Here is an 18,507-nt window from a genome sequence, read left to right on the forward strand (position 1 = left end):
TGTCTTCCACACCATAACATTTTTGTTCAGTTGTAAATAAATGAGTGATGTGCAGGTAGAGAACATCTATACTAAGAAATACAACACTGCTTTCAGTATAAAGAGAATTCTGATTAGAAAATACCAAAGTGTTTTTTTAAGTACAGTAGCAATTTTTCCTCTTCGGCATGTCTTTCATTTGCTGAAGTGGAAAGAGAAAATATACTGTATCTGCTCTTTTTTTTCTGTGTCAGGAGTGACTTGAGAAACTGTAAACCCCATTGAGTGTGCTTCCATTATGGCTACCAATCAGTGACTTTATTCTTGTAATAAGTGGTTTTATGAACCCTCTCTCACCTTAAAAAAACTCTTCCCATATTCGTAACAATTATATAAAAAATCCTTCCATCTGTTCGTAAGGCTTTCGAGTTTACAGAATAATACTCAATCTGAAAGACTCTTCTTTTTTCTAATTTAATAGAAATAACCAAAACAAAGTGATTTTCAAAACAATGCTGTTTAAAACTGTTCTCATACAACTGCTACACCACATTCCAGAGCATTTAACAAGAAATATTTACAGGCTGCTAAATGTATTAAATAATAATGTAAAGGAAAAATGCCTTTATTACACACCAGCCAGAAAACACAAGAACTGAACAGTTAGAAACGTTAACTTGTTAAAAAAATTAAATATAATTCAGAGAATACAATACCACAGAAACAGCACATTTCTGAAGAATCCGTAAAGTTAACTATGTGCAAAAGTACCAGTTTTCATTACCAGAAAGAATGAATGTTGGGAACTGAACCCTTTGATTTCTATGTTTACATACAAAATTAGAACAGGTGTTTGATTGCACAAATCTTTATAGACCTGTTATATACATATTTAATGGCATTTTGAACCGAAGAAATGCTCACATTTGCAGGCCTTTAACATGCACCATCTTCCATTTGAAATTTTCATTTCACACTGAGGGGAATGTTGAAATAGGTGAGATTTCTATAAAATTCTTTGTATTTCTTTGTACACAAATAATTTTTAAAAGACAGCAAGAGCTTCTCAACTTTAAAATGCACTCAGATAAAACAACTGCATTTTGTTACTGTAAAGCAGCTTCTAAATTATGAATGTTTCAAAACTATTTTGATTCAGATATCCTTCAGAAGGAGAGGAAGAAGCAGGCAAAAGAACACAAAAAGCTACAATGGATGAAGCTTACTGCACCTGCAAGTTTGAAAAGGAAATAATGGTAGCCATTATTTAACATCACAAATCTTGTGCATTAGTCTGAAATATGTCCATGTAAATTGTGGCATATAAAGATTTTAAAAAAGTACCTCCATTATTTACTCAAACACCTACTTTTTAAAAAAATATGTTAACTTTCCCCAATTTTTAAAATAAAATGCCACACTATAACTGCACATTTTTATTTTGTTTTTAAAAGCTAGACTTGGTGATACACATACAAAAACTTTCCTATAAAACCACTACCTAAAAGAATAGGATTCCTGCCATGCTAAAGAGGCAACAGACAAAGCAGTTTTATTGCTTTTTCCTAGAGAGAGGAGGAAAAAGGGGAAAAGAAGCCAACATCCAGTACTTTACATATTCAAACTCAACACACTGTTGCCATTACCTAGACTTAAATAGAACTGGCTAAAAAAACTTATACTGCTAAATGGCAAATTGGGGTGATTTGTTAAAAAATATTTCTGGGTTAACGTGGCTTGCAGGAATGTTTATAAAACATTCCATTCATCTATCCAGCGCTGAGAAAACTGACAGTCATTGCCACATCAAAAAGTATTAATGGGAATCTTTTCACATGAAAAAAGGCTAACTACATTTAACAGCATTTCTAACTTTAAAAGCTGGGGGGACACCTTTTTTTGGATAGTAATTAAGCCTTAATAGTATATGATAGGACACTTAATTCCAGGGCACGGTTAAGTAAGACCTGAACATACTTAGCTGGTTAAACTAACACTAATCACTAGTAATTACAAGGCAGGGGACCTGCTGAGGTAATTGAAAAGTCCACAGTCAGCACGCTGTACACTTGTCGTCCTTCCTGTTTCAAAGCAAATTGCCTTTTTTTCTCTTTGGATTAACTTAAACTTTAGGAACATATACAACCAAGAAACATTTGAAATATTTTTTCTTTACAAGATCATTTAAAAATCAGAGTTTAAGAGTTAAATTAAGTGACAGAGAATCTTGGGATCACATTACACATAAGTTACACGGTAATTTATGCAGCACAGATAAATCCATATCACATGCAAGGAAAGCTCCACTATCAACTACACACTTTGTCTCTAATATAAAGTATGCTCTCAATCTCAGTATAGCTCAATTATTGCACAGACATACATCAACTGCCAAATAGAGAGGCCCACGATACTGCACAGGTTGCAGAGAAGTTACTTCAGGTGAACAAATCTGGATGTCATAGGGAAATTTTAACCAACATAAAAAGGGTTTACAAAGCATGTATTATCTTGTTGTGATATAGTGCTAGAACAGAAACTGGCAATTTGTAGAATTTCTGATATATTCCAGATTATGAATAATCAAACGGGAAAAGCAACACCCTCCAAAGCCCCAATGTGTGCTAGAAAAAGGCTGTTATTGTTATTTTTTAATTGAAAAAAAATCAATGGCTTTCTTACATTTTGGAAACACTATAATTCTCTCTTCATTTATACTGAACCCTGCAGGGCTGCAAAAATAAATATATGGTCAAATGACCACAGTCACTTTCAAAGGAGGGGCCCTGTATAGAATTTGGTTAAATGGCTCAGAAAAGCAGATCTACCTATATGGGCAGCATGGAAACACAGAATTAGCTAGTACCTGATAGGATAATGTACAAAACTATGTTGACAACACTGCAGCTTTCAGGTAATATAGTTGTGAAACGTTCTTCATAATACAGAATGCAGAATTTCTGTGTTGTAAAGAGACAATACATTTCAAGACTCATGGAGCATATCCCATTGTAAATTGAGTATAGGAAATATGTGTCTAATCACACTAAACTATCACTCAACATTTACTATGCCTTTTGTCTTATACTTCCCTACTGACAATTTGCAGTTTTCCCAAAAAGTCAGTTATAAATATAACTTTCAAGTAATATAATTGTAAAATGTTCTTCATAGTACAGAAAGCAGAATTTCTATGTAGTAAGGAAACTATACATTTCAAGACTCATGGAGCATATCCCATTGCACACTAAACTATCACCCAAAATTTACTATGCCTTTTGTCTTGCACTTCCTTGCTGGCAATGCCTGGTTTTCCCAAAATGTCAGTTATAAATCCATGTGCTAGAAAGTTGGCACATTAATTTTCAGTTCAGGCATGCCATCCTCTCAACTACACACACAGGATATTAATCAAATGGGGCTATGATAAGGATAAGCACACAAATACTTCCCAAGTCCACTACTTCAAACCTTGAGTGCATGAGAGAGACTGAGTTTGAGCCCGTGTATTTTTATATAAATAATACAATCTCATTTCAGTTCTTCCTTCTGAGCATGAAAAGGCTAGAAATTAACCTTAGATTTTTGTCCCACTGCTACTGTCTTGATTTTTCATGACAAAAATAATTTCTGACCATTTGGGCAACGGTCTGTTATATTAAGGTATTGACAATTTAGAAATTGTCAAATTCTACTGGACCCTTCCACTTTAAAGACAATAATAATCTCAGAAAGTAAATCACTTTCACATCATGGAACCAGCTATAGCCTGTCTCTACTTTTTGCCTGTGTGCTGAGAAAATGAAGACAAGTGTTTGTGCTGGAACTCTCTAGAACATCTCTGAGAAAATACACTGTGCAAAGAAGCTATTCATCCCTACTATATAGATCAATTATATGTTCTTAAACACTCTGAACCATGACAAATCAGGATCCTATCACTGCAAAATTTGATTTTGGACACCTCAGTATGGTTTGCATTCTTTGACATTGGCATAATAAAAGTACTCTGGAGAATGGCTTGAAAGTGGCGCAACTGAATGTAAGAAATATTACTTCTTAAATTATAGTATTGCAAAGGTATTTCTGTTCTCAATGTTGCCATCAAAGCAGAACTGAATAACTTGCTTACATGCAGATTATCATAATGGGCCTTCCTGTAATCATTATCTGCCCAGAAGTCTGGTATACTGATCCATGTAAATTTTCTAAATTTTACACTATGGACAAGTACTTTTTTAAAACTCTCTCTTAGATATTTAAGCTGCTTCTGAAGAAAACTCTGAGTAGCTCTAACAAAATAATACAGAACTTCAAACTATGAACAGTTTTAGAAACAGAGCATATTACAAACCTGTTCTTCATTAGGAACATTAGTAAGAACAATATTAGCTTAAAAACAGCCCAGCAAATGTTGCTGTCTGAAGAATTTACAGTACCATTATTTACAAGTAAGACAGAGTGAATATAGGAAATTTTACACATTTGGTAGTTGACAAAAATTTGCTGAAAGTGGTATATCAGAAACTATTATTAGGGAAGACTGGACAGCCAGTTACCAATTTTTAACTCCACAGTCTAATACCGAAGTTCCTGAAATCTATATTCAATTTTCCAGCCAACATCCTGCCTCTGAGGGGAAGAAAAATAGGATTAATAAATTCCAAGAGGATACTCACTTAAGTGTGCTGTGCTCAGGACTTCCACTCAACAGCATGAATCCTACAGAAAAGCATTGATTGCAACCAGACTTAATGAGGGACATATGAAGAACTCGCACTCCTGCATTCTCCAATTCAAAATTATTTAATGATCAAGTTACGGTACTTCTATACAAGGTCATTAAAAGAAAGCAAAACCTAGCTACTTGACCCAACACGGAATATGATACTTGCAATACCAGTTAAATGAGACACCGAATAAAAACAACCCAATTCACACTTAGTGTTGCATGAAGAGGATCTTGAGGAAGGTTTCTTGCAGTGTAAACTGCAGCCCAGTATGAAAGTGAAACATCACTGCCTTGGTCCACTCTTGCAGAAATGAGTACTAAGTAGTGATAAGAGTTCAATTGTACAAATTTCAATTTATAAAAACTTGCTTCTTTATCAACGTTCACCCCTACACTTCTGTACATGAGAAATGAGGGAGTGAAAAATGAAAAACCAAACACTAAAAAACTAAAACACAAAATCAAGAACAGAAGTTGAAAGCTTTTCCCCCTTTTGACGAGAATGTTTCTGTACAAATGCTTTTTGTAATCTAATACTGTCTGAACACTATCAGCTTCAATATGATGGCCACTGAAGGCATGATAATATTCCAGGAACACTTAAATATGTTTCTTTTTACAATAGTTTAGGTCCATTTCAATCAGGTTACTTTATATGCACTGGTCTCTCATCTGATTTTAGACGTTTTCTACGTGGCTGTATAAAATCTTCATCTGAATCATCCGTTACTTCAGCATCGTCCTCTTCTTGCTCAAATTCAGGTAAAGGCTGGAAGGTCCTGTCTGGGTAGATCTCTGTAAGTTTATCTTCAAAGTATAATGCAACTGCCTTCCCTGCCTGCGCTACTTCTGAATCGGCCTGCAAAGTAAAAAGATAGCAACATTCACCCATTGGTAATGCACATCCTTTCAGCAAGTGTGCATGGTCTGAAACGCTTACCTTCAAATTAATCTCTTGTGTTTCTGCATAAACTTGAACAACTTTCATCATCTAAAAAGGATACCAGAGTCAAAAACAAAGGAAATTATAATCCTTTCTAAAGTCATGAGACCGCACAGGATGGGATGACTAAAGTCAGCCATATCAATTTATTTGTAAAACTCATTGATGCAAAGGTGACTCTTTATGAGGGCCTGTTACTGAATTTACGATATGTGAACTGTAAGTTTCAATACTGCTGCAGGAACTGGTAGCATGTACAAGAGCCCAATATTGTTCGACACATAGCAACCTTAGAAATTGTGTCAAAAATGCTTGAGCAGTCACTCTTTCCATCAGGGCTCCTCTGAATGATTTCATATAAAGAAAAGCCTAACAGACCCACTGCTTTCCAGGTAGGTCTTTTCCCACTAAGATAGCTTCAAGGGAACCTTTGATATAGAAAGAACACAGACCTCATTGTTCCAATTAGTTATATTTATTTCTACAAGAAGAAATGCAGACATTCTTCACTGACTTTGTTTCTCGCTCTGCCTGTAGCTCCATCTATGCAGCCTTAAGAGCTGCAGAGGTGAATGTATCACTGATTTCTTAAATTCAGTATGTTCAGTGAACCACAACTCTTAACCTCACCTATTAAATCTCAGTTAAAAAGGATGAGTCCCAACTGCTTTCATAATCTATCATGTCTCGTGACTCATACCTTTTAGGGCCTAAACCTTTTACTTTTCTTGCAAGTAGGAAGAGAAGGTTTAATATGCATATAGTAACTGTTTCAAAAACCTCTGAAGAGGAAATGAGTTCTATTTTAATACTCATTAAAACAAGTGAAATTATCAAGATCTGTCCAATTCTATTAATATCCACCCATAGCACAAAATAAGCTATCAAAGCAGTGTAAAGTGGTGGAGTCTCCTTCTCTGGAGGTTTTTAAGCAGAGGCTGTATTGCCTATGTATTGGGGATGCCTTGATTATGTTTTCCCACATGGCAGGGAATTGGACTGAATGGCCTTCCAACTCTATCATTCTATGATTCTGTCACCTATATAAAACAGAGTGAGCAGCTGTGGTGTACCTGGAGAACAATTTTATGCTCCTGGACTCCCTAGAGCCACACAGACTGTCAAAAATGGTAGAAAAATATTTAAAACAAACCCTAGAAGTCGATCCAAGTCTACTTCTAATTTTGAGAAATTTGTATTAAAATTGAGGTCCTCCTATTTTTGAAGCTTCCAGTAGGAGAAGTTCATTCCCACTCTTATTTTATTTTTATTTTATTTTTGGGGGCGGGGGGCGGGGGGGAGAAAAAGGTTCTCCAGCAAGACTGAAAGGGACAAGTGGCAAAAGCAAAAGCAAAAGCTACACTTATTTCTGAAGAGGCCTTACTGAATCAATGGGACTTAATTACATTGTTCTGTAAATATATAATTTCTCAAGATACAGTTTTGAACTTGGAAATAAAACATTTGGCCTAAATATTCATATTTAGTACTGACACTTATTGATCAACTTTAGCCCTTACTGTTTTCAAAATATTTGGTTTACACATGATCACCTGAATCCAATCTTATATTTGAAAGACCTGTAAGCTCCCATTTCCATATTAAGTACTTTCCTGTCTTAAAAGGAGAATGTATAGGCCTGAAAACTATCCTCACAGATACTTCCTTTTTATATGATCAAAGTCCTCTAGGACTAGATAAAGAAGGTATACCTATCCTATTTCAAACAAGGCTAATCAGATACGCATAGTATTGCCAGAAGCTGGAAAAATGTGTTCCAACTTCAGAATCTGAGTTCAAAAATACAGAAACTCCACTTATTTCTCATAGCTAATCGTCATGTTCTAATCTCTCCAAATATGTCTAAATGCCCTTTTAAATTGATTAATATTTTGTTTAATTCTCACCACTGCTACTTACAAGGGCTGATTTAATTTCATGTAGAAGACATTAGATTTAATCAAACAGTTGGATTAATCAATAAGAAAGCTTAAGTCTGATTGTAACAATGGTTTCTAATATTTTTCTTTGTTTTTATTGCTATTTGCCTGTCACTGCATTTATCCCAACAGGGAACTTGTCAATCAGCTTTATCCTTAATGATAGTTCTTATCATACAATAGCGCTAACATAGGGAAGTTTACTCCACAAACAACTCAAGCAAAATTTGACCCATAACTTGTCATATACTGATATGACACACAGTAGTATAGTTTTCTTCAAGCAGCCACATATTGAGCCAATCCAATTTCAGTAGCATGAAAGACAAGAATAAAATGCTTTTGGACAAAATGCAAATTAATATAATGATCATGTCTGTGATTCTTAATTGCCCATGAGGGAAATGTAAAAAATATACTGGTGGCATGCGGAGGCCAATCTCGGTATATCCTGAACTTCAAAGAATAACAAGGTATATGCAAACAAATGTTAATGCCAGTAAGTACTATTTATGTTATTTGCTGATATAAAGAAAGATCAGCAGGTCTGTATGTGTTGAAGTCACACTGAATACTCTGCACATAAAAGAGGACTATTTGACACACAATACATGCATATAATCTATACAGTGGGACTCTATAGAGATTAGCTGAAATGTCCATGTATCCCACACAGAAAACCTGTAAATAAATGTGTGCAGAACAAGAATTTCATATCTATCAAAGAAATTCTTCAGGTTGGAAGTTTACATACTTCATTGAACCTTTCACAGTTTTTGAAGATCAACCGTACATCTGCCACAAAATCATCAGGCGTCTGGTAGTGTTGGGAATGCTTCTTCTGTAGCTTTTTCTTTACTGTAGATAAATCCATTGGTTTCTTTATTATTTTATAGTAGTTTGGTATCTGTTGAGAAGATGCAGAGGGATTACAAGAAAATAAAATTAAATAATATGTTCACTATTAGTGAAGTATATTCTTTAGACTCCTGCCTCAATCAGCTGAAGGATAAACCTACTGGTAGTAGATTACTCCTTAATGAGAATTATTCATTCTTTTTCTAAAGTCTATAAAACAGAAATAATTTTTTGAAGTAGCTAATTTAAATTATCCAGTCAATTATTTTTATCCAAAGGATTTTGTTAATAATTCAACTATTCAAAACCATAGACAGCAAAGTAATATTAATCTTGGTTTTAATTTTAAGTGTCATCTGTTAAAATGTTGACTGTTAAAATGCTGGTTTCAAATTTTGGCCTAACAGAGAGTGCATTTTATCACCTGTAAAATGATATGTATCATCAAGTAACTCACCGAAGCTGGGACCGGCTCTTGGAATTCAATGCTCAGTTCATGGCAATACAGGTAAAGCAGGAGGCGCTCACATTTCTTGCAGAGGAAAACAAATTCAATGAATACAGTTTCATTGTAAGGGACTCTTTTCAGTTGACTCATTTTACATTGTACATTTCAGGAAAACAAGATTAAGATTCTTAATTCCCAAGAGTTTAAAACCCGCAGTACTCCCACCAATTTCAGTAAGGCTACTTGGAAAAGCTGCAGCATATAGCTAAAATTCAAATATCAATGCAACAGCTACTTTATGCCCAAGGGGGTTTTGAACGTTAACAGTTACATGTTATGGAGGAAAGAGCTTTAGGGCAAGTGGAGTTTTAGCAGCAGCTTATGATACTGCATAAAAATAGGCTGCAAGTAAACAGAAACCCCTAAAACACTACTGTCTGAAATCAAGCTTGCAAACTTAGTGGCAACTTGCAAACTACTGCAGAGAGAGAGGGGGGGATAGAAACTTTCTGCTCCCATAAGCTTCCTATGTTGAGGGGGGGGGGGGGGAGCCCTTCGTGAGACTTTCTATTCCTCAACTCCATTGCACTTCCTTCCCATCTCCAGAGGGAAGCTACACCAGCCTTGGAACTAGCATAGTTTATATTTCTCCTATCGGGCACAATTACAATGGAAGGAAAAGGAAAGAGAAACCAAACTAGCCAGCCAACCAAAACCTCCAACACTTTTTTCACTACCTACATGAACAAACCAGACATAGGAATTGGCACCTTGGCCAGCTTGAGTTCATTCACCTACTGCTTTGCGTTACAAGCCTTTTAACAGCAATTTAAGAGATTACTGTCTCAAATGGCCAATAGCAGCCTCCTGAGCCTCAAGTAATGCTAAAGCCCTCTAGGCATTTTTGTGCCCCTTAACTTTTTTCAAACCTGTACTAAGACATTTTTCAAAGCAGAAAGTTATTTAATATCGTTCTATCATCTCCAATTTTGGGGCAGGGGAAATTCTAGATTTAGCCTGAAACAAGTTTCAGGATTTGCTTTGAAAGGATGTCACATTGAAGAGGGGGAGGGAGAGAGAGAGTTTGTTTTCTGCTCCTCTGGAGACTAGGACACGGAGCAATAGAGGATGAAAGGGTTAAAAATACAGAATAAAAGCATTGTACAAAGGCAGGGAAATGGATCTTATTTCCATCAGCAATCTCTAAATATCACATGGGCTAGAAATTAAATCACAAGTCTGTGTATCTAAAACTCCTCTGAATACAATGTACCTGTATGTGATGAAATAACTATAGTAACTACATATGACCACCCAACTAATACCGATTAAATTATTCAATATAAGTATGTGTATAAAAGATATTTAACTTAAGTCAACAGACTACAACAAAAGAACATTTTGTTAAACTGAACTTCAGAAAAACAAATATACATTATTGGGCACCTACCCTTTGGTCCACAGGACTCAAACCTTGCGCAGTTTTCCCCTTCTTACTATGCTGCAAGTTATCACAATCATATTCTACTTCAGGTTTGCTAAGATCTCGGCAAAATGTACATATCCATTCTCCACTAGTGGGGAAAAGAGAATTAATCCAGATGTTTAGGTAAAGTATTTTATGATGGCTTCTAAAGCCTATTGATTGTCCAAACTGAACTAGATCCATTGAAACAGTGGGGTTTGCACAAATTCTGACTGACCATTCACAAGCTGATTCAATGAATTTACTTTAGGTAACTAGGAATCATGCTGAGGCCTAACAATGCGCAAACTGAAAACTGATGTGTAGGAACAGGAATTAAAACATTTGTAAACATGTAATATCAAACCACTTTGTATTTCGGTTTTTCTGAATACAGTTTTTAAAGGACTGATTTATATCTCTCTTCTCATAAATAATTAAAGAATAGAGATTGAAGTGTCTGAAGCCACAAACATGGGCTCAAATACAGATAGCTGTGCAATACTTATGGTATGGACAAGTTTCACTACCTATCTAACAACAGATGGAAAATAAACAGATTCCGTATCTATTTACTGAGATCTGATCTATTAATTATATTATTTTACAACAGCTATTTCTTTCTGTACTTGCAGTCTTACTCCATGTTTCATAATATTATTTCCATGATATCCTATCCAAGTTTGTCAAAAACAAGATTCTTCTTCTTAAGATTATAGGCACATAGAAAAGACTATTAATGTACTCACTACAACATATTTTGAAAAGCTAAAACAGATATGCAAGAAGAAGTTATATTTCTTCTATTCCATAGTAAACTTTACCACTGTTTTTAACTCATAGGAGCCCCGGTGGCGAAGTGCGTTAAAGCACTGAGCTGGAGACCGAAAGGTCCCAGGTTCAAACCCCAGGAGCGGCGTGAGCAGCCACTGTTAGCTCCAGCTCCTGCCAACCTAGCAGTTCGAAAACATGCCAATGTGAGTAGATCAATAGGTACCACTCCGGCGGGAAGGTAACGGCGCTCCATGTAGTCATGTCGGCCACATTACCTTAGAGGTGTCTACGGACACCTCATATATCAGAGTGGTTCTGATATATCTTGTGATCATGACAGCTATAACTGCCAGAAATGCATCTCACAGAACATGGGCATATTTCCCTATGTACTTTATAATTTGCCTAAAAATCTTTTAGTTTCCTATAAAATGAAATAATTTTTGCTTATATAGTCTATACTGACATTGTAGTTTACATGGGTTGATAGACGTTGATGGCTACCATTTCACCTTTTTATTGCAAATAGCCTTATAGGAAAAAAATCATTACCAAAATGTTCTTGTGTAAAACAGTAGTCTTTTTTCATACCTCGGAAAGCTGAGGAGAGTGGGTACATGACACGTGAGGTGGAAAACCTTTGGGCACTTTTCACAACAGAGCAGGTCTCCTCCATTTTGGCACACAGCGCACCAATCCTCATTCGGATCCTCGTCTTTGTTGTTGCCTTCTCCTCCAGTCCTAGCTGATCGGTGCATGAGGCTACGCACTGGAGACTTTCCGTTTACAAGACCATGTCCAGATTGTTTGCAGCTTTCACTCAGGTCTGCTGGTTCAGTTTTTACATGGTTTTCTATACTTCCCAGTGGTTCCAACTCTGTTTCCAAATGCAAGTTTGCAGATAGTGGTGGTGTCAAGCTACTCTCAGGACTGCTAAGCTAAAGTAAAAGTACAAGATTGAAAGTTAAGAGAAATACGTTTGAATGGAAAATCTGTGCCTCATTCCCTTTCTTATCTTCAGGTTCTTGCTTCTAAGTATTACCCATTAAAAGCTAGATAACCAAGACATTTCCACCTTTGCCTTTGTGCATACTCAAAATCTGACACTTTTCACATAACAAGCTGGGATCTAATAGGACTCCTTTTTTATATATAATGTTTTTATTAAGTGTTTCTGTACATAGAAAGAGTGAGAACAATGGTGGGTATAGGAAAGATAGAATGAGGAAAAAAAGGAGAAAGGGAAAAAAGAAGAAAAAAAATTAAGAGAGGCAAAAAAAAAGAAGAAAAATATATTTTTTAAAAAAGTATTTGCTTTTCAATTCATTCCTTTCAGGCATGTTTCATATCCATCTAATATAGTTCACGTCTTCTGTCTTTTATGTTTATAAGTATCATTATCTTACTGACTTCTCATATTGATTCTATAATTAATGGTGTTTGTTGCTTCTCTAGGAAGTCCTTGACTCTTGATCAGTCTGTTATTTTATGTCCTAATTTAATTCTTTCTGTCAGAATGTCCATTTGCATAATCTCAAGTACTTTCATGTATGTCTGGTATTTCTTTTTGTCTCCATTTTTTGGCTATGATAATTCTAGCGGTTGTGGTTAGATAAAAGAACAATTTCTCTTGGTTTTTGTCTAATTTGATGTCAGTGATACTCAAGAGGAAGTATTCTGGTTTCGTTTTAATATTGACCTGGAGGGTTTCTTCCATACTCTTCCTAACTTCTTCCCAGAACTTCTGGATTTCCTTACATAACCACCACTGATGGAGGAATGTACCTTTCGTTGTTTCACATCTCCAACATTTGTTTGATACGTTCCTATAGAATTTTGCCAGCTTCTCAGGGGTGAGATACCACCTGTGAAACATTTTGAGCCAATTTTCTCTTAAATTTATTGAAGCAGTGTATTTTAGCTTTTTGTTCCACATGTTTTCCCATTCCTCAAGTTTAATTGTCCTGTTGAGGTCTTTGGTCCATTGTATCATGCAGGATTTAATCAGTTCTGTTTCTGTGTCCCACTCTAATAATTTATATAATATTTTTATAGTTTTTTGTTTCTTTTTCATTATTTTATCCCAAATACTCTCTTTGACCATGAAGCCCTTTACTTTATCTTCTTTATAACATTCTTTAATTTGGTAATATTGGAACCAGGTTATCTTCAGGTTCGATTGCTTGATTTCATCATATGTCTTTATCGTCAGGTCTTTATCTTGGGCCTTCAAGATTTGTTTATATGTGAGCCACTTATCTTCTTCCAATTCTTTCTTATGTTTAGCCTCTACCGGAGATATCCATAATGGAGTTTTATTATAAAATCTCATCTTGTGTTTCTGCCAAACTCTAATTAGCGCTGCCCTTATAAAATGATTATTAAAGTTTCTTTCCACTTCCTTTTTTTGGTACCAAAGGTATCCATGCCACCCAAACCTCAGGTCATGTCCCATGTTTAAATATTTTCTCTTGGCTACCTTAGATTCGGCTAAGGAAAAACTAAGGCAACTAAATCTAAGAACACCAGTCACTACAAGTACTCAGGCCTTCCTAGCTCCCCATCAAAGCTTCTTAATGTTTACACAATGGGCATAAAGTGGAAGCTAAATGGACCTTTGCCATCATATGACTGATGCCTATGAATATGGAGATGGGCAGAATAAAACCCCTTGGCCGTGTGTGTGTGTCTTCAAATTGTCTGTTGACTTACAGCAACTGCCTGAATTTCATATTGTTTTCTTAGGTAAGGAATACTTGGAGGTGGATTTGTCCATCCTCCCTATAAAATATAGCCTACAGCACCTGGAATTTATTGGTAGATTTCCATTCAAATATTAATCCAGGCTGACTCTGCTTAGTTTCCATTAGGATATGTACACCCTCTTCTTTGGCAATAATGTGGTTCAGATAGTAAAACTGGACTCTGTGCCAGGAAATCAGGTGCCTATCTTTTATACACAAACATTGAGTTAGAAACAGACTCAGTCAAATATATCTGGTGAAACCAGTGGGACTTATGTTAGTGATCACTACCTTTTTTCATGGATTTCAGTTAGTTTGCTTTAAGCCCATACAAGTCTGAATACAATTCAACATAAGTATCACTTTCCAAGTAATATTTTCTAAGTACTGGATTAACTCAAGGAAATCAAAGTACTCTCATGAAGTAGAAGTGAAACATTTCCAGTACTGTAGGTGTGGAATTCTAATTCTACAGAATGCCCATCATTAGATAGAAAGAATAATTCATATTTATTGCTGAGAGACCAGGTTTCACAAGAAGAGGTACCTGCCTGAAAATAGTTTAAACAACAAATGAAGGATTCCCCTCAACGTGCTTGAAAATGGCTAAATCTTCTTGAACTGTCTATTGGACAGTACATTTGCTTTATTTCTTCAGAGAAATACAAATACCTACAGGTTTCTTTGCTGCGTAGTGAATACTAGAATGGTGGAACACAGAAATAAGAGTCTTACCATGCAGGCACTTCTCCTGCCATCCTCTGTTTTCTCTTGCTTTACTGGTCCTGAGAAACTGCACACCTCTTCTTCTGTGCCAGGCTCTTGCTTAACTTTTACATGGTCAGGCTTGAAACTAATATTGCTCTTCTCAACAGTTCTGCCAGAGGAGCCACAACTGGAAAACACACAGGTTACATTAATATCTTTACTAATTGTCAAAGACAGAATTCTGAAAATTAAAAACACTCTCCCTAATTTACTGAAAGCTACAATAACTATAAGTGTAAGAAGCCTTGGTTATGGGTACCCAAACCAAATTGGTTATTAGCACTACATGAGTTATTCTAAATATTCATAGTGGAATAAAACTTTAGTATCCCATATAAATGCAATCTACCATATATACTCGAGTATAAGCCGACCCTAATATAAGCCGAGGCACATAATTTTACCACAAAAAAGTGGGGAAATGTATTAACTCGAAGGTGGAAAATGCAGCAGCTACTGGTAAATTTCAAAATGAAAATAGTTCACAACGAAATTATACTGAGGCATCAGTAGGTTAAAGGTTTTTCAATATTTACCGTATTTAAAGAAAAACAGTAAACTAGCTCTGTAAGTGGAAAAGTAAGGTCAACAAAACAATATGGTATTAACTTAATAATAATAATAATAATAATAATAATAATAATAATAATAATAATAATAATTTTTTTAAAAAAACTTCATTTGTACCCTGCCCTATCTCCCCATGGGGACTCAGGCCAACTTCCAACATAGTAACAGGCCTATATAAACAATGCAGAGTTAGACATAGATCTATAAAATTATATATACTAATTTCACATATGCATTTCCCCCTGAAACATTTGCAAATCCTTCCTCTATATATGTGCATTTCCCTCCAGCAATATTTTCAAGCCTTACATATTTATGTTCATATCTATCTAGAAATGTGTGTGTGTGTGTGTGTGTGTGTGTGTGCATTTCCCCTGCAATATTTGCAAGCCCTACATATCTATATTCATATACAGTAGAGTTTCACTCATCCAACACTCGCTTATCCAACGTTCTGGATTATCCAACACATTTTTGTAGTCAATGTTTTCAATACATTATGATATTTTGGTGCTAAATTCGTAAATACAGTAATTACTACATAGCATTAATGTGTATTGAATTACTTTTTCTGCCAAATTTGTTGTTAAACATGATGTTTTGGTGCTTAGTTTGTAAAATCATAACCTAATTTGATGTGTAATAGGCTTCTCCTTAATCTCTCCTTATTATCCAACATATTCACTTATCCAACATTCTGCCGGCCCGTTTATGTTGGATAAGTGAGACTCTACTGTATATCTATCTAGAATATCCCTCTCTCTATATATAATGATATATACACAGACACAGATATACAGGTACACTGAAATCTCTAGATATCTATATGTTTATAGGATTTGCAAAGATTTGCAAACATATGAGGGGGAAATTCATATATAAAATTAATGTAGATAGATAGATAGATAGATAGATACAAATATAAAGGTACATAGAGAGATTGCAAAGGCTTGAAGGGGAAAATGCCTATATACCTGTAACAGAGATTAACAAATATTTCAGAGGGAAATGCTTCTATAAGATTAATGGGTGTGTGTGTGTGTGTGTGTGTGTGTGTGTGTGTGTGTATGTATATGTATATATATATGTATATATATATATATATATATATATATATATATATATATTCTTCCTGACTTGCAAGGGGCTTCATTCCCTTTTCAAAATATTCCCTTGGTTAAGAGAAAGGGAGGATTTGGAAAAGAAAACACTGAAAAGGGAGAGTAAGATGAGAGATAAATATATCATATATTGCAAGCAACAGCCTCCAGGCTCCACTGCCGGCTTGACCTTGACCCGATTATAAGCCAGGGGAGGCTTCTTCAGCTCCGGTATATTGAATTCATATGATTTATACTTATAATGGAATTTGATATAAAGAACCTAAAGGTGCACAAGCTGTTCCAAATGTAACATAGATAAATACATGACTGCAGTTTAAATATTCAGGCCAAAAGTGTGAGAACCATTGACTTGGGACAAGGATAATGGTAAGTGCCTTGCAGATTTTATTTTGGAGGCCGTAACTTAAAAAACTGAAGTGTTTTCAACACATCATTAAACTGTTGGGAAAGTCAGATATTAATAATTTCTGGTGGTGTATGACATTTCTTTGAAGACACTTGATTATTTTTATTACTTTTCAACTGTCTCTAGCTGATGTTCAATAATTAAGGTTATCACAAGTTTATGAACACACTAAAAAGTCAAATACTCTACATTAAGGGTCCCAGAATAAAGTCATGTATATTGTTTCACATAGTTTTCATTTGAAGCTTATGATAAATAAATAAATAAATTCACGCACTCAAATTTTCTATTCCAGATGCAACAATGAAGAATTATCATACAGGCAATGGCAACTTTATTGCAAACTAAACGTCTTTCTAAATAAGGAGACATTCTTGGTGACTAGCTTTATTTAGTAACAGGGGAGTATAATAAATTCAGGATGTAGATATACAATTGCAGAAAGCTGAGTATTGAGGCAAAAGTCTATCACCAAAATATGGTATGTTTGGGGGAAAGGTAATACAAATTGCTAATTTTAAACTAATTAAATATCTGGCAAATATAACGCAAGCAGAGTAAGTTTTATATTCTAATGATAAACAAAATTTGTTCTAAGCCTGAAAAAAATGCTGGTTTTATTTTTAGTTCAAATTATATACAATTGGATTCTGCAACACAACGTAAATCTTGGGTGAGACTGTTTTGACAAACAGAGTAAGTAACAGGAATTGAATCAATTGTGAGTTAACACATAGTAGAATCGGATATATTTAATGGTTTTACTCTGATTGGGACTAGGATGCAGCCATGTATTTTATTAAAATGGGTGGAACTGATAAAGAGGAAAAGATGAAAGATAATCTGGAAAAAGAAGAAGAGAACAAAACAGACTTGACAGAAGTGGATTTCAGAATCTGGTGCTTTAAAATGACAGAAGTTAAGTTTCTTTATTTGAATAGTAAAAGGGCTAAATCTCTCAAGTGTTTTTGATGTTTGAGTGAAAACAACATTTTGTTTAAACTGCATGTGAAGAGAAGTTACAGTAGTTTAATGCAATAGAGGGGAGTAACATTGAAGGAATGCAAGCCACGTAGTTTCCGGTATCAAACAGAAGAGAAAACGCAAGTGTGTTGTTTTTATCGCCATGATGTGACCGAGATCGGGCGTGCTTTTAAGGTTGTGCTGTATGTACTTCGTAAATAAAGTTAAAAGAACAGCTCTTTTCAGGAGCAGGCTTTTGGAGTCTGTTTGAAGTAATATACGGAATCTTGTGCATTTAAGGACAGAGTTATTTTGAAAGTCGAGAAGATAAAGCTGGTTGATTTATGGCTGCTTTATCTCAATTTCCTGACAAAATCTACCTCAAAAAAGGAAGAAGGTTTTTGACTTTCTGAGTAAATTAGGTAATTATCTGACTTGCCTTCAGGAAACACATATAACACACTCACACACACACACACACACACACACACACACATAAAATAGAGAAGGCCAAGTGAATCAATTGTGAGTTTTATTAAATTATTAAATTGTGAGTTTCATTAAAAACTGGTGAAGCGCTGATCTCCAAACTTCAATGATGTCTGAATAAGATGAGGAAAAAGTTTGGATCTGAAAAATACTAGAATCAGATGAAATAAATGAACATGTGTAGTTAGGGCAGTAGGAAATCACAAAATGTTTTGCCCTCTTTCTTTATCATATATAAATAGGAGTCTTACCTGCAATTTCTACAGGTTTTGGTTTGTGAGTGAATTTGCAAAGCCTTTATTTT

The 18,507-nt window shown here is 35.1% G+C and overlaps 1 protein-coding gene across 4 annotated transcripts in view; it reads right to left on the reverse strand.

Moving 5' to 3' along the window:
- Positions 1–437: 437 nt before the first annotated feature.
- The window catches only part of trim33 (tripartite motif containing 33), a 78,624-nt gene continuing 60,554 nt past the window's right edge, over positions 438–18,507 (reverse strand). For 2 of the 4 annotated variants that reach the window (XM_062978672.1, XM_062978671.1), the window contains exons 14-20: positions 14,619–14,778; positions 11,731–12,077; positions 10,351–10,474; positions 8,910–8,984; positions 8,349–8,501; positions 5,652–5,702; positions 438–5,570 (exon numbers count right to left, since the gene is read on the reverse strand). In XM_062978672.1, the coding sequence (XP_062834742.1) occupies positions 5,358–5,570; positions 5,652–5,702; positions 8,349–8,501; positions 8,910–8,984; positions 10,351–10,474; positions 11,731–12,077; positions 14,619–14,778 (1,123 nt within the window). In that variant the 3' untranslated portion in view covers positions 438–5,357. The remainder of the gene's footprint in view (positions 5,571–5,651; positions 5,703–8,348; positions 8,502–8,909; positions 8,985–10,350; positions 10,475–11,730; positions 12,078–14,618; positions 14,779–18,507) is intronic. The other 2 variants (XM_062978674.1, XM_062978673.1) reach the window with 1 other exon arrangement.

This window comes from Anolis carolinensis, chromosome 4 (genome assembly GCF_035594765.1).
Source record: "Anolis carolinensis isolate JA03-04 chromosome 4, rAnoCar3.1.pri, whole genome shotgun sequence".
Lineage (NCBI taxonomy): Eukaryota > Metazoa > Chordata > Lepidosauria > Squamata > Dactyloidae > Anolis > Anolis carolinensis.